The sequence below is a fragment of the Oryctolagus cuniculus genome, chromosome 9 (assembly GCF_051225735.1).
Source record: "Oryctolagus cuniculus isolate XC-2025 breed Fujian yellow rabbit chromosome 9, ASM5122573v1, whole genome shotgun sequence".
Lineage (NCBI taxonomy): Eukaryota > Metazoa > Chordata > Mammalia > Lagomorpha > Leporidae > Oryctolagus > Oryctolagus cuniculus.
The window spans coordinates 62,956,769-62,971,681 of record NC_142875.1 but is presented as its reverse complement, the minus strand read 5'-3'; the positions used below and the strand labels follow the sequence as shown (position 1 = coordinate 62,971,681).

Here is a 14,913-nt window from a genome sequence, read left to right as displayed (position 1 = left end):
ATGTGTGCTCTTCAACTGTTTTCCAGAAGTTGTTATCAGCTGACTCTCTTGTAGGGGGATGCACGAACAGAGAGGAGGGACACCAAGGCTTTTAGCAAAAAGCAGCACTTATTTGTGTAGGTGCTGGCTCAGAGAATTCACATCCAAAGACTGTCCCAAAAGTGGCGAGGTGGTGTTTTATATACCCTTTAACTAGTTCCCTTTAACAGTATTAGTACTTTTTCTCCCCATATATGGTAAACTATATGTTGATTGGGTAAACCACACTATAACATTGTGCATGGGCAAGTAGACACTGGAACTGCCACATTGTCCCTTTTACTTTGTTCCTGGAAGGCACTTAGCACACTCTTAGCAGTGTTTAATAGGGCCGTTTTCCTATACCTTCAATACCTCAGCATTTTTTAATAGTTGTCATTCTCTTGTACAAAATATCATTTAAAACATGTGGGGCAGGCAATTTGGTCTAGTGGCTGAGATGCTGTGTCCCACACTGGCTACCTGGGTTTGGTGCCTGGCTCTGGCCCCTGACTCCAGCTTCCTGCCGGTACAGACCTAGGGAGATACTGGTGATGGCTCAGGTAATTGGGTTACGGCTACCCACATAGGAGACCTGAATTGTGTTCCTAGCTACTAGCTTCAGCCTAGCCATGGCCTGTTGCAGGTATTCTGGGAGAGAACCAGCAGATGGGAACTTGTTCTCTGTCAGTCCGCCTCCAAATAAGTAGGTAAATAAATATTTAGAATCTGAATAGCATTGATATATGAAGCTATAAACTTTATATAAATTTAGAGGCAACTTGTGTGTCTGTACATGCCATTTGTTTTGCTTCTTGTAAGAGAGGTTTGTCTGTTCTCGAAAGTTTTTTATGAGCTGGCACTATGGCTCAGTGAGTTGAATGCTGCCTGCAGTGCCAGCATCCCATATGGGCACTGGTTTGAGCCCTGGCTGTTCCACTTCTGATCTGGCTCCCTGCAAATGTGCCCGGGAAAGCAGCAGAAGATGATCCAAGTGCTTGAGCCTCTGCCATCCATGTTGGAGACCTTAAGAAGCTCCTGGCTCCTGGTTTCGACCTAGCTCAGCCCCAACCATTGTGGTCATCTGGGGAGTGAACCAGTGGATGGAAGATCCTTCCCTCTCCATCTCCCTTTTTCTCTCTCTCTAACTCTGCCTTTCAAGTAAATAAATAAAATACATCTTTAAAAAAAGTTCTTTATATGTTAGGGAGTTTAGATTCCTGCCATTTAAATCTATTTTCTCTGAATAACTTAGATTCCAGGTAATGTGATAAGTATTCATTTTCCTCTATTTTTTAGTTGTCTTTTGGTTGTATTTATAGCAATATAAATCTTCCTCAATTGGAAAATTATTTACTTAATAAAATGTGTCAATCTTTATAGTTTTTGGGTTTTTATTTTTTTTTTTAAAGATTTATTTATTTATCTATTTGAGAGGTAGAGTTACAGAGAGGGAGAGATAGAGAGAAAGATCTTCTATCCACTGGTTCACTTCCCAAATGGCCACAATGGCAGTAGCTGGGCCAATCCAAAGCCAGGAGCCAGGAGCTTCTTCCTGGTCTCCCATGCAGGTACAGGGGGCCAAGCACTTAGGCCATCTTCTACTGCTTTCCCAGGCTCTAGCAGAGAGCTGAATTGGAAGAGGATCAGCTGGGACATGAACCGGCGTCTGTATGGGATGCTGGTGCCACAGGTGGAAACACCCTACTGTGCCATGGTGCCGGCCCTGGATTCTGGATTTTGAAATCATGCTTTGAAAACACGTTTACTTTTGTATTATAAAAATTGCCCTGTAAATCTTTTATGATTTTTTAAACATTCAAATATTTAATACCTCTGAAATTGCTTTTGGAGGAAGTTATTTGGTAAAGATCTGAAATTATTTTTTTCTACATGTCTAACTTATTATCCCAACACCACTGCAGAATCTGCTGCTTTCCAGCCTTCGTCATACACAGATTTCCCATGGGTCTTTGGATCTAATTCTGTTTTGTGTGTTCTGTTCCATCTCCTAACTCACAGATACAAAAATAGATTCTCATACAATTATTAGTGTCCACTTGGAGAATTAAGTAGAGAAAGTTTCTAGAGTATTGAATGTGAGTCCTAAGGCCACCAGGGGTGACCTCTGTATGAACTTCAAAGATAAAGTAGGAGTGAGCCAAGTGAGGGTAGAGGTAGGGTGATGAAAAGGTACATTCCTGGCAGAGACTAAGAACTAGCAGGTGTGTGTGTGTGTGTGTGTGTGTGTGTACATGTTTGGTGTGAAAGATAAGACAGATACCATGAGAACTTTTTTATTTAAGATTCCTTTTTTTTTTTTTTTTTTTGAGAGGCCAAGTTACAGAGAGAGGGAGAGACAGAGAGAGGTCTTCGATCCACAAATGGCCATAACTGCCAGAGCTGAGCCAATCTGAAACCAGGGGCCAGGAGCCTCTTCCAGGTCGCTCACATGGGTGCAGGGGCCCAAGCACTTGGGTCAGCTTCCACTGCTTTCCCAGGGCATAAGCAGAGAGCTGGATGGGAAGAGGAGCAGCTGGGACATGAACCACCACCCATATGGGGTGCCGGTGACATGAGTGGAGGCTTAGCCCAGGAGGCCACAGTGCCAGCCTCTCATGAGAACAATTTTAACATTGGTCAGGTATATAATGTTTGGAGGGTTCCCTCTGTCATGTAATAAATATAGAGTTATCCTTAGATAGTGTATACTGATAAAATGTGCTAAGCAGAGGCATGATACCATCTTGATTTGTGTTTTCGATAGTTTTTCTCTTCATGAGAGTTGAGTAGGGTAGATTCTAGAGAAAATGGCCTGTAGGCAAGGAGTTTGCTCACAGTTTCTGTGGTAGTCCTAATAAGTGCCTTAGGGTGGTAGTGGGGAGAGAACGGGGGTAGATGAGAGTCTTGCTTTGATGTGTCCTTCTGAAGAACCATGGACAATGCAGATAGAAGAGGGAGGGTTGACCAGTTTCCCAGCATTGGTGAAGGGCCCCATTCTAGATATGGAGGAGACAAGACTGCCTTCTAAAAAGGAGGAGACGGCAGAGTTGACCTGGGACTTCAGAAGAATGATAGAGATGAGCAGAGGATCTGACCAAGCAAAATGTGTGGGCTTCCAGTCCAGTCAGCATGTGAAGGCCTCAGCTATAGTGCTCTAGTTGTGAACCTCACGTTCACAGCTTCTTTTGAACAAATGCCCGTGACTTTTCACAGACACTGTGTGTCATGCTGGAGATCCTGCTCTTCTCCAACTACTCTGCCTCTGACTGGCTGAGAAATTCTAGATTTTTTTCAAGCTACATATTTCATTTAGCCAATGGGACACAAGTTACAGGTTTTTCAGTTTCATACATTATCTGCATCGGCAACTAACTTTCTAGATATGCTTTGCAGATGATATTTGAAGCTAGCAGACTTTGAATAATGATGACCCTATAAAAGTAATAATAAGAAAGACTTGTTGGAGCTCGGAGAAAAAAATCTTATCATAGAAGCCAGGGCAGAAATGCTGCTTGCAAAGTTTTTCTTTGCTTGTATTCCCTGACCAGATCTCTTCCATCAAAGAATTAGTTTTGCTAATTGGAAGGTTATATGCAATAGTTAAGTTCATATCTGAGATGAGTTACAACTAGAAGAGTAAAGAAGGAGAATAAAGTGTATTTATGATTTATGCTATTGAACTGCCAACTGTGTGTCATTAACTAAGGAAATATGGGTAGCATTGTCACCATCCCCGATTTATGTTTATTGAACACCATGGAATTTGAGGGCAGGCTTATTAATAGTCACTTGCTCAGGTTGAGTACTTTTATAATTTATGTTAGGCAAGTGGAAGAGGTTACTCATATTATTTTCTTTACTGTCTGTGTATCTTTGTGGCAGGTCATTTCTTAAAAATCTGGTCTTTCAAAAATTTTTTAAAGGATTTATTTATTTATTTTGAAAGAGAGAGAAGGAGAGACACACAGAGAGAGATCTTCCATCTGATGGTTAACTTCCCGAGAGGTCTCAATGGCCAGTGCTGGGCCAGTCTGAAGCCAGGAGCCAGGAGTTTCATCCAGGTCTCCCATATGGATGGCAGGGGCTCAAGCACTTGAGCCATCTCCTGCTACTCTTCCCAGGCCATTAGCAGGGAGCTTGATCAGAATGGAACACCTGGGACATGAATTGGCACCCATGTGTGATGCTGGCACTGTGGGTGGTGGCTTTACCCACAATACCAGGCCTATTGTCTTTTTTTTTTTTTTTTTTTTTTAATGTATAAGCAAGGTTGGCTGTTCTCCTACCAAAAACAACATTATAGATTGAAAACCCGCAGACTTCCCTGATGGCTCCCAAAGACCTTATATTGTAAGGAGTGAGAAACAAAGTAGATTGATAGTTACTGCTGTGCTACTTGGTTAACACCCCAGCAAGATCTCAGGTTCCTCTTCTCCTGACTAAGGTCTTCAGAATAGTAGAAGTAAGGAAGTGGGCCCTGCTCTTCTGGCCTGGACTGTTTTTATTTAGACTGTGGATTATGTTTTATTTTGTAATAGTGGAGCAAACAAAATATTATTGGTGAGAAATCTAGCTTGGCCTTCTCACTGAGAGCCAAAGACAGACATGCAAACTGGGGTATGGCCGGTGGTGGAGGAGAAGCCTTAAGAAAAGCAGAAAGCATGGAGAATTGCCAACCATGGGAGAGAAAATGAAACATTTTAGTAATGAATCCTGTAAATGCCAAGAATATTTGTATATGGAATCAAGTATGTATTTGTATCTACAAGTATATGTTCATTCAAGACCAAATAACATTTTTGATGCAGAATATGCATACATATTACCTACATAGGTTGATTTGTGGACACAAAATGGATGGATAAAAATGAATAATATAATACCTAGCCCTAAAGTGGTCCTTCTGCATGGTAATGAAAATCTGGCCTTTTTGAGGAGCTGAATTTGCTGTTTTCTCTTAAATGCAATTTGGCTCACTTTTCATGTAAATATCAGAGGTCCCAAATAAGTGTCAACTTGTCAAAGTTGGGCTCAGTGCTTAATGACTAAATCTCTACTCATTTTTACATAGGCTCATTAAGTATCAGCACAGTCTCCTAGTTTTATTTTCATTTGTCATTCTTCTACTGGATACCCTTTAATCTCCTCACATTGTCTCTTGACATTAGCGTTGTTCAGAATGCTGAACTTGGTCTCGCGCATCTTGGATGCCTGCGTTTTCTGTTCATCTTTATACCTTCCTTGCCGATATGTATGTGTTTTTCACGCTATTCACCAAAATCCACTCTACTTGAACCGAGAAACATGACTGCGCTGCATCTCCCAGCCTCTCTTGTAGTTAGGTATGACCGTATGAGTAAGACTTCTCTGTAAAAACATGGCTCCTGTTGTAGCTTTTCCTTCTTTGGGCTGAATGGGTTGGAAGCTGCTGTTGGGCAGGCTCTTGGGATGATTGTCCTTCCTCCCCACACTGTCCGAGTTCCTGGTCTCACTGTGTGGGAAGGCAGTTACGCTGCTTCTTACTAAGGCTGCTGTGTGTCATGGTTTGTTAATACAATTTAGTCTTCTGACAAATGCAACTCCAAAATCTATGTATGTTTACCTAGAGCTCAGCTCTGTTTCCTGAAACCAAGATTCACATAGGAATCCACATAGAATAAGATTCTGATTGGATTTGTCTTGACTGATATCGTGCAGCTATCAAAACTGACTTGGCCTCGTTTCCTCCAACCTGCTCCATTTCCTGTTTCACTTTCTCTGTAAATGCTCGAACCACAAACTTGGGAGCCATGTTTTGCAACTTTGATCACCACATCCTTCGTTTAGTTTAAAAGTTAGCATGAATTAGCCTAGAGCCAAATTCAGCCTGCTGAAGTGTAATTATTTTGTAAATACATTTTGTTGGAACACAAGCACACTCATCATTTCCATGTTGTCTGTGTCCGATTTCCTCACTAAAAGAGTAGAGTTGAGTAGAGATCTCAGAAATCACTGGGCAAAGCCTAAATGATTTTTACCAGTCACTTCTTTACAAAGACAGTTTTGGCCACTCCTGATCTAGTCAGTGACCAAAGCCTGTTACTTCTGTCTTCTTTGTGCTCTCTTGAATACTTCTATTTTCAGTGGCACCATTTGGACTATGGAAACAACATTCCAGGTGGTTACTATGCCTCTAATCGAATAGTCTTGCAATACATTTGTTAGTCAAAGTAATCATGCTAAAAGGAAAATGTTGAGGATTCAGTTGTTACTAAATCTGTGTCTTTACCTACAACCCATGTCTCTCTGCTGAAACTCAGATACAAATATTATCACCTTGGTTGGAATCCTTCAGTGGCTTCCCATTGCTTTGAGAATAAAATAGCCGAGATGTGAGCTTGCCTCCCCACCTAAACTTTAGCCCTTCTTCACTTCTTTGGGAGTTTTGCTTATGTTGTGATTTCTCTTGTCTCTGAGTCTTCTCCTTTTCTCCATCATTTCCATGTAGCTGGATAAGTCTCATTCATCTCACTGGGCAAAAGTTAAAAGGTACCTTGTCCCAGAGGCCCTTCCTGACTCCAGTTTGGGTTTGATCTCCTTCCTGTGTGTCCCAGAGCAACCAGTGCTTCTGGTCTCATTACAGTTACTACACTTTATTGGCCTTATGATTTATCTCTCCTCTTCCCACTGCCTGTAATTTCTGAAAGAGGAGGGGTCTTGTATGTTTGCAGTCTTGCAGAATATCCAGCATCCATCATACTTGGAATGTGGTTGGCAGGTTGTGGGCAGCACTGCAGGGTAATACTGAATCATATCCCTGCCCTCGCCTCTCTCCGGGAACTTACAATAAGAAAAATGCCTTTTTAGAGCAAGGCTTTTAATTGAATTAAATAAAAAAATTGATTAAAGGAGCAAGTCATAAAATACACTGCCTTGGTGGATATGAGAGGGAAGAGACGAACTCTATGGCATACAGGAACAGATGAAACTGTGAATTCTATACCTGAACAGACAACACTCATTTGTGAAGCAGGGAAGCATCTTAGAGACCTAGAACTGCCACCAGGCATGATCCATCCTCGGGTCAAGTGTGACAGTGCCAACCATCATCAGTCATAAAGGATAGAGGACAACGAACATTTCCTACCTTTCCTCTTGCCCTAATTAGAGAGCCCTTGGTAAATTGCCATGTAGTCATCGTTCCATTCAATCATTCATTTTTTTTTTTGTTTGTCAAATATTTGTTAAATGTGATACCAGATGCTTGGAATACAAATATTAAAAGGAAAAAGGAGCTATCACACTAGTGGGAAAACAAACACCTAAAATCTAATTATAGGGTAGTATGGTAAGCACTATAAATTTGCAATTCATGCAAAGTGGTATGAGGGCACAGAAGGGGAAGGGAATTTTGTTTTTACTTGTTTCCAGCAAGGTGAAAATGGAAATGTTGTCTGGACATGCTGCGAGAAGCACAGGACTTCAGTAAAGTTCACTTCTCTCATGCTTCAGTTTTGCCCGAGTAGTTACATCACTGTGGCCGTTCCTACTTTTCTTTGGGCTAGGATGGAGATAGTATGCTTTTTCAACATGAATTTGCTGGGCAGAACAAATAATTCTTGGTGCAGGATCACCAGCAGCAGTGTTTCCTTGACAAACTGGTTGAGTCATAGGAGGGAAGACATTGTTCCCTGATGTCACCACTCCTGCCCACCGCCCCGGAGACATAGAAGGAAAAGTCAGTTCCGCCGTGCTTGACTGCTAGAAACAGCCAAATGGGGACAGATCACGCTTGGATGAGCCTAATACCTTGTGAATCAGGTCTGGCTCTGTATGGGAAACTGGAAGAGAAGAGTCTGTTGGCCAAAACCAAATCCTGTCTTTGTAGGCAAATATTCATATGGTTTGACTTTAGAATTTCCTTTTGCCTCATTAAACCAGATATGACAATGAACTGACAGTGTGGTTGGAGGCATTCTTTTGTTGTTGTTTTTTCATTTTCTTTCTCCTTACTCTCTTCAGTCTTTAAAAAAGGGAACTCTTACTTTCCCTGCTCAGCTTCTCATTCGTCCTCCACAGTTTCTTGCAAATAGCTAATCCTAGTAGCGGATCTCACTGACCACTGCTAAGGTTACTTGTTGGTGTGCACTCATGTCATGCCTCTGCCACCTCTTCACTGGGGAGACCTGAAGGAGTTGCTTAACTAAGCTCACTAACTTTGGTTTCCTCACTTTGAAATGAGAATATTAGTATTGCCAATGTACCCCCAAATATTATTGTAATGATTAGGTTGGATAATACAAATAAAGTCCTAGGACTTTGTTATTCAGTCCCAATACCTAAGCCTTACCTAGTGTTGGGGAAAATTGATGAGTCCCAGTTGGTGTCCTGGTGTCAATGATAGTTTTTTGAGACCTGACATACGGTGAGAAGAGAAGAAGCAGAGTTTTATTTGAGTAGAAGGCAGGAAAGCTCCAAGCAATGAGGGGCTGTTAGAGAGACCAAGCCACTGAGGTCTCAACAGTCTAGGGGTGTTTGGATGTCTTTAATGTGTCATCTCCAAAAAGCAAATGTGGTGGTGATACTTTAGCTACTGTGAAGGCAGAGGCAATCTTAATGGAGCCTTTTCTAACTTGTTTCTATTGAAACCTAAATCTTGTTGTCCACTGGCAGATGGTTGCTACAGTGGGCCTCCATCCTGATTTGTTTAGTGTGTATGCGCTGGGAAGAAGCTGCAGGATGGAGCCAGTCTGGCCTGCCCTCGTCCCTGGCTCCCTCACCGGGCTTCTGTTCTTTTTAGAAAGTTAGACACTTTTCCTTTGCCCTTCCAAATATACCAGTGGCACGAGCCTGCTGAAAGATTATCCTAAAGGCTCAGACATGGCTTTGACTCCTTGGTCAGTGGACGTTGAATGGATACACTCTGTACTGTTTGTTTATTTTCTTGTTGCTTTCCTTGAGGGCTGTGGCCCATTTCTTTTGATTCCCAAGGAGGGAAGTCTGGTAAGCAGTGATCCCATGGCTCAGCAGGTGCACAATGCCCTCATTGCCCAGCATGCTCCGTAGACAACCCTGGCTGGTCTCAAATTAGGGCTCACAGTCATCTGAGAGTCCAGACGGGTGAAAACAGCAGAAGGATACGGTTGTCCATAATTCATTAGCTTCTGTCCTACCACCAGCACCTTAATAAAAATAAATCTGTCACCATTTAATGGTTTGCTTCCAGAATTTCCTTTTGAATTAAGACCTTCCACGGTTCAGGGTTTGAATTGCCAAGTACACTGACTCATTTCTTCATTATGTAAGCCATTAGCAGGTTCCTGCTCAGATGTTGGAATACCTGCTTGAGGCTAACAGCAAGGTGCCCGAATGACTCTCAGCTGTGCCCTTATACACCGGCTCACCTGAGCTCCCCAGAGACAAGCCATACTCAGCTCCTCAGCGTTAGCTGTGAGGCCTGCACAGAGGCCTCATTAGCATCAAAATCTCCTCCTCTTCTCTGCCTTCAGGGCAGCAACCTACCCAGGGGAATAGAAGGCAACTATGCAAGAGGCAGATTGCAATTACTGGGAAGTGAACCTTTCGGCAGAAAATGCCTATCAACTAGATCTGGCTGTTGGGAAACATGGAGAGACCCAGTGTAGAAAAATATCGTCTGAGCGAACTTGAAAGCTGGGGCAGAGTCTTTGGCACCAAGTTGTGTTTAAAACAAACACCGTAAACTGATGAAATCTTTACTTAATATATACTGAATCGATCTTCTGTATATAAAGATAATTGAAAATGGAAAAAAAAAAAAAAAACACCGTAGAGAATGACCTTGGGGATCCTGGGAAAACTAGGAAGAGCAGCATGACTTACACAATGAGGCCAAAAGGGAACTAAATGCTTAAGGAACAGTAATTTCTAATAGCTATCAGCTCTAAAGACACATTCTAAATGTTATTTCTTTGAATACCATTGCAAAGCTCAAATATTTATTTATGTTGATAATACTTGACTAGGTTCATGATTTTTTTTTTGCTTTGACTATGATATATGCATTTCCATTTTGTAATTATCTCAGGGAAAATATTGTTCCAAAAAAATCCGTAAAAAGATATAGCTTGTCACTCTCTTTGATTGATTGGAGCGACTTTGCCTGAAGGAGCATTGCCTTAATTTAGCTCTTAATCCTCCCTTCTCTCCAAGGAGATCATGTCTTTCAGTGTGGTAAATGCCAATACGGGCATTCAGCTGCTTCTGAACATCACCTGTTCTCCGTAGGTAGGCCTCAGAGGAGCTCTACGCCTCACCACCATGCTGTCCCGCAGTCGTTACTCTCGCTGGTGGAGGGTAGAGGCGCTGTCATGGGAACTGATGTGACCGTTTCAAAACGACGCTGATCACCCTTTTTGGGCACTTAGAAGGTTATCAGAACCGACCACACTTTAAACATTTGTACTGAGAGGCATGCTGGGATGGGTGTCAGACATTTGTTCATCTCATTCTTTAACTGAGTCATGTTTTTCTTCCTTCCCTTGGATAATTTCATTTTGTGGCCCTTCAGGTATAGATGAGGAAGTCTTTTCTGATCACTTTGGTTCCTCAATAACTGAGATACTTCTTTCTTTCTTTATTCTTTTTTTAATGATGTATTTATTTGAAAGGCAGAGTTATGGAGAGGCAGAGGCAGAGAAAGAGAAATCTTCCACCCGCTGGTTCACTCTCCAGATGGCCGCAACAGCCATAGCTGAGCCAATCCGAAGCCAGGAGCCAGGAGCTTCTTCCAGGTCTCCCATGTGGGTGCAGGGGCCCAAGGACTTGGGCCATCTTCCACTGCTTTCCCAGGCCATAGCAGGGAGCTAGATTGGAAGTGGAGCAGCCAGGTGTAGAACTGGCACCCATATGGGATGCAGGCACTGTAGGCAGTGGCTTTACCCACTGTGCCACAGCGCTGGCCCACTGAGATACATATTTCTACCACTCAGTCAAGAACTTGCCTCTCTTACCAGCCATGTGAAAAAAATTGCTCAAAGATTTTAAAGGGGACAATGAGAGTGTTATACAAATAGCAAAAATAGAAAATATTTAAAGGATATAGGCACTCAAGTGAGGAAGACGTTATCCCAGGTTAGGACAGCTTCAGAGTGGGGTTATTATTTAAGGTAGGCCCTGAAAGTCTTCAGGTTCTGGCAGGTGGGTTTGCCTCCTGTGTAGACACGTCTGTCTTCATTAGCTTTGAGGGGACTCTCCATGGAGGCAGAGTGTGAGTTCTCTTCCCTCCGTGTCCTTCCTGACATATGGTCCGGTGCTTGACACAGAGCAGGTGTCTGGTACATGTTTGTAGACTTGAGCTCCCGCCAGAGGCTGTGAAATATCCACCTCTCCTGCTGGGAAGAGAAAGTTGAGTTGATGTAGCCAAAATATCCAACCAAGTGGTAGAACACAGGGCTCTGGGCTGTTTTTCAAGATGACACATTTCCTTTTATGTCTCTGTTGTCTTCTTGGACCCAGCCACTTTGATAGCGTATTTAAGAGGAGGTGAAGGAGTGAATGGGCCTCTAAAGGGAGAGCCTGGTTGCACCTCCAGGCAGCTTCAAAACTGTGGCGGCATCCTCCTGGGAGGAAGATAAGCCGTCCTGGAAACACAACTCAAGTTGGCACATTTTTAAAAAGATTTTATTTATTTATTTGACAGAATCAGAGAGAGAGAGAGAAAGAGAGAGACACAGAGACAGAGACACAGAGAGAGATCTTCCATCCACTGGTTCAGTCCCCAAATGGCCATAACAGCCAGGGCTGGGCCAGGCCAAAGCCAGGAGCCTGGAGCTTTATCTGGGTCTCCCACACTGGTGCAGGGGCCCAAGGACTTGGGCTGTCTTCCACTGCCTTTCTAGGCACATCAGCAGGGAGCTGGATTGGAAGTGGAGCAGCCAGGACCTGAACCAGCATCCATATGGGATACTGGCACTCCTGACTGGAGCCCAGCCCACTGCACCACCCTGCTGGCCCCAAGTTGGCAGATTTTTAAATCTTGTTGCCTTTTGCCTAACTCTGTTGTCATTGGTGCATCTGCTTTGCATCTAATCAGAAAAATCATATTGAAGTCAGAAATAGCGATCTTGGTACTGTAGTGAGCTCTGGAGAGATCCGGGAGTCCAGGGACTCTTTCTACCACAGGCCAACACCCAGAGCTGCTTCTGCAACTGTGGAGATAGTGCAGTCCCTTGGGAGTGTTCTCCTTTCTCCCCAGCCCCAGCCTCTCTTGCCCTGTGTTCTCAAGGCCATGAGGAGCCTGTGTGGCAGCCAAGGTCATGGTGGGAGGAGATGCCTAGAAATCTCTCTCACCTTGCAGCTCCCTCTGACCTCAAGGTTTGCTAAACAATTGTGGTGACCTTAAAGTAGTACACAGAGCTGCCAGTCATCAGAGGAGAGTTTCTCAGCAAGTACCTGCCATTGACCTTGTCCTAATTTGTCATGTTTTGGCTGACAGTTTCAAAGATACAGGCTGAGGCACCTATTATATTTGATGTGCCACATTCTCTCTGAAGCTAAGTTTGTTTTACTATAATGATTCTTTCTATTAAAAACCCGAGGTTTATTTTATAAGCATGACAACTCGCCATAATAAGAGTAGTATTGCACAGGCTCTGAGTAGAAGATGTAAAATGCTATTTCAAGTGCCAAGTTTTTTCTAATGCCTCTTTTTTCTCCCTTTACAGAATTTTTGAAAGCAGCTTGAATCTGATTGGCTCCCCCAGGATCTCAACTCCTGTTACATTTGTGGCATTTCTTTCTTCGGAGAGAGGGATCTGCCATTGCTAGCTGGCATGCCAGGTAGGAGGATGCGACAATGGCTCTCTTCCCTCCCTGCCCCGCTTCGTTAGAAACTTTGAAATCCTGGCTCAATGCTTCCCGAAGCCTTGGGTGTTGGATTTGTGCAATTGTTTTTATAATTTTGGATTCTGCTTTTCCTATTATCGAATTTCATGTGAGTGAGTCTGGCCCCTACAAGGGCTACCACCCATGGTGGCCCGCCTGTGTCTGCTGTGAAAGAAAAAAAGAGAGAAAGGAAAACAAAACACACAGTAGTACTCAAGTGTAGGCCCATGTAAACAATCCTTACTAAGCAAGGTTCTAATAAACTGGCTTCGTGTATGTCTAGTCCACTGCAAGTAAACAATTGTTTAGGCGCTGGAACCAAGTTATTTTTAGAGGTCCAGCTCCAGATGTACCTGTAGTCTAAATAACTGTGCAAAGACTGCCAGGGCCTTTCCCTTTAATCACAGTGAGTGCATGCGTTTTGGTACTTGCGTGGTGAAGCAAATGAAAAAAAGGAGAGGCCTGGGGGCAGGGGAGAATGCAAGCAAGCGAACCAGGGGCTTCGTGCTATTTCAGAATGTTTTGGCCAGACCCTTCTAGTTAGAATCTGAGATATAACAACAATGAAACCCGGGACTGTCTTAAAATGTGCTATCAAAAGGCTGTGGTTTCAGAGCCTCAGAACTGAAGGCTGAGGGTAAGGAACAGTGAGTAGTTAGGAGGCTGTGGACCTGGATTGGGCAAAGCACACTAAGGATGCTCAGAAGCCAGGCTGAAGGGTTGTTGAACACAGTTCCTGGGCTGCCTTCTGCTCGTGGGTCAGAAACAGCATAAGCAATGGTGGGCATTTGATATAGTCGTTAAGATACTGCTTTGGATGCCTGTGTGTCATCTCTGAGTACCTGGGTTCAAGTCCAGGCTCCTGATTCCAGCTTTCTGCTTACACACACCCTAGGAAGCAGCAGGTTATGGCTCAAGTACTTGGGTACCTCCCACCCATGTAGAGGGCCTGGACTGAGTTCCCAGCTCCTGGCTGTGACCTGTGCCCCAGCCCCAGTTTTTATGTGCATTTTGGAGGTAAACCACCTGATGGTAGATATTTCTCTGATTCTCTCTGCCTCTCGGGTAAATAAATGTAGAGATTTTTATTTAAAAAAAAAAAAAGAAATACTAGGGAGCAATAGCAAGAAACTTGACCCTCCTTTGGAAAATAAATGATGTGTCTTTATCTTAGGAAAACCGTATGGTTTAAAATTTGATATTCTCTTCGGTAAAACCCAGGCTAGTAGAGTAACAAAAGTGAACTCAAACTTTGTTTCCATTAAGTGCCTCTTGATTGTGTGTATGTGTGTGTGTGTGTGTGTGTGATGAGTTATGACCCAAATGGCAGTATCTATTTAATTGCTTTCTGGTTATCTTGTTATTATTGGTTAGGCAGGACCTGTCCAAGCATAGAAAAACCCAATTTCAGCCCTTTCAGGCATTGAAATTAATACTAAAAACCCATTTATTAAACTAAAAATACTAAGATTCTTGTTAATACCTTTAAACATAGTTCTTAAGACATTGTTCCCTAGAGAATAATTTATTGGGCAAAAGGGTTGAGGGCAGCCAGGCTGCATCTGGGTGAGTACACTCACTTTGTGATCCCAAAGAGGACGGCACAGACTTTGGGTGTCCAGTTCTCATTTTGTTTGCGCAGTTACAGAGCTGCCCCGTAGTTTTTCTCATGTATAAAGTAAGAGACTTGGATGTGGTGAATTCTAAGACCCTTTCTACACCACATAGTCCTTAAAACCGAAGTGTAAACAATGGAAAGAGAAGCACAGAAATGGCTCGGGCAAGGTAAGTGTGGTAGCTCTGTGCTCGAAGAGGGACTTTCTGGAGAGAGAAAGCAGAGGCAGCGTAGGTATTCGCTTCTCCATCGTCACGTCCACTGCTGCCTTCCTGATGGTCTAGGCAACTCAGAAATGCTTCTCCTTGCTCCTGCCTACCCCTTCTCCCTTTCTCACGTTTCCTTTTGTTTGTTTTAAATATTTATGTATTTGGAAGTCAGGGCAGTGCAGAGAGAAGGAGAGAGAGAGAGATCTTCCATCACTGATTTGCTCC

General features: G+C 43.2%; 1 protein-coding gene across 1 annotated transcript in view; it reads left to right on the top strand.

Annotated features, from left to right (window-relative positions):
- LOC149124577 (uncharacterized) overlaps positions 1-14,913 on the top strand; it is a 133,982-nt gene that overhangs the window by 97,317 nt on the left and 21,752 nt on the right. Inside the window, exon 3 of the mRNA XM_089303300.1 lies at positions 12,705-12,819. Coding sequence (XP_089159426.1) covers positions 12,705-12,807 — 103 coding nt within the window. The 3' untranslated portion in view covers positions 12,808-12,819. The remainder of the gene's footprint in view (positions 1-12,704; positions 12,820-14,913) is intronic.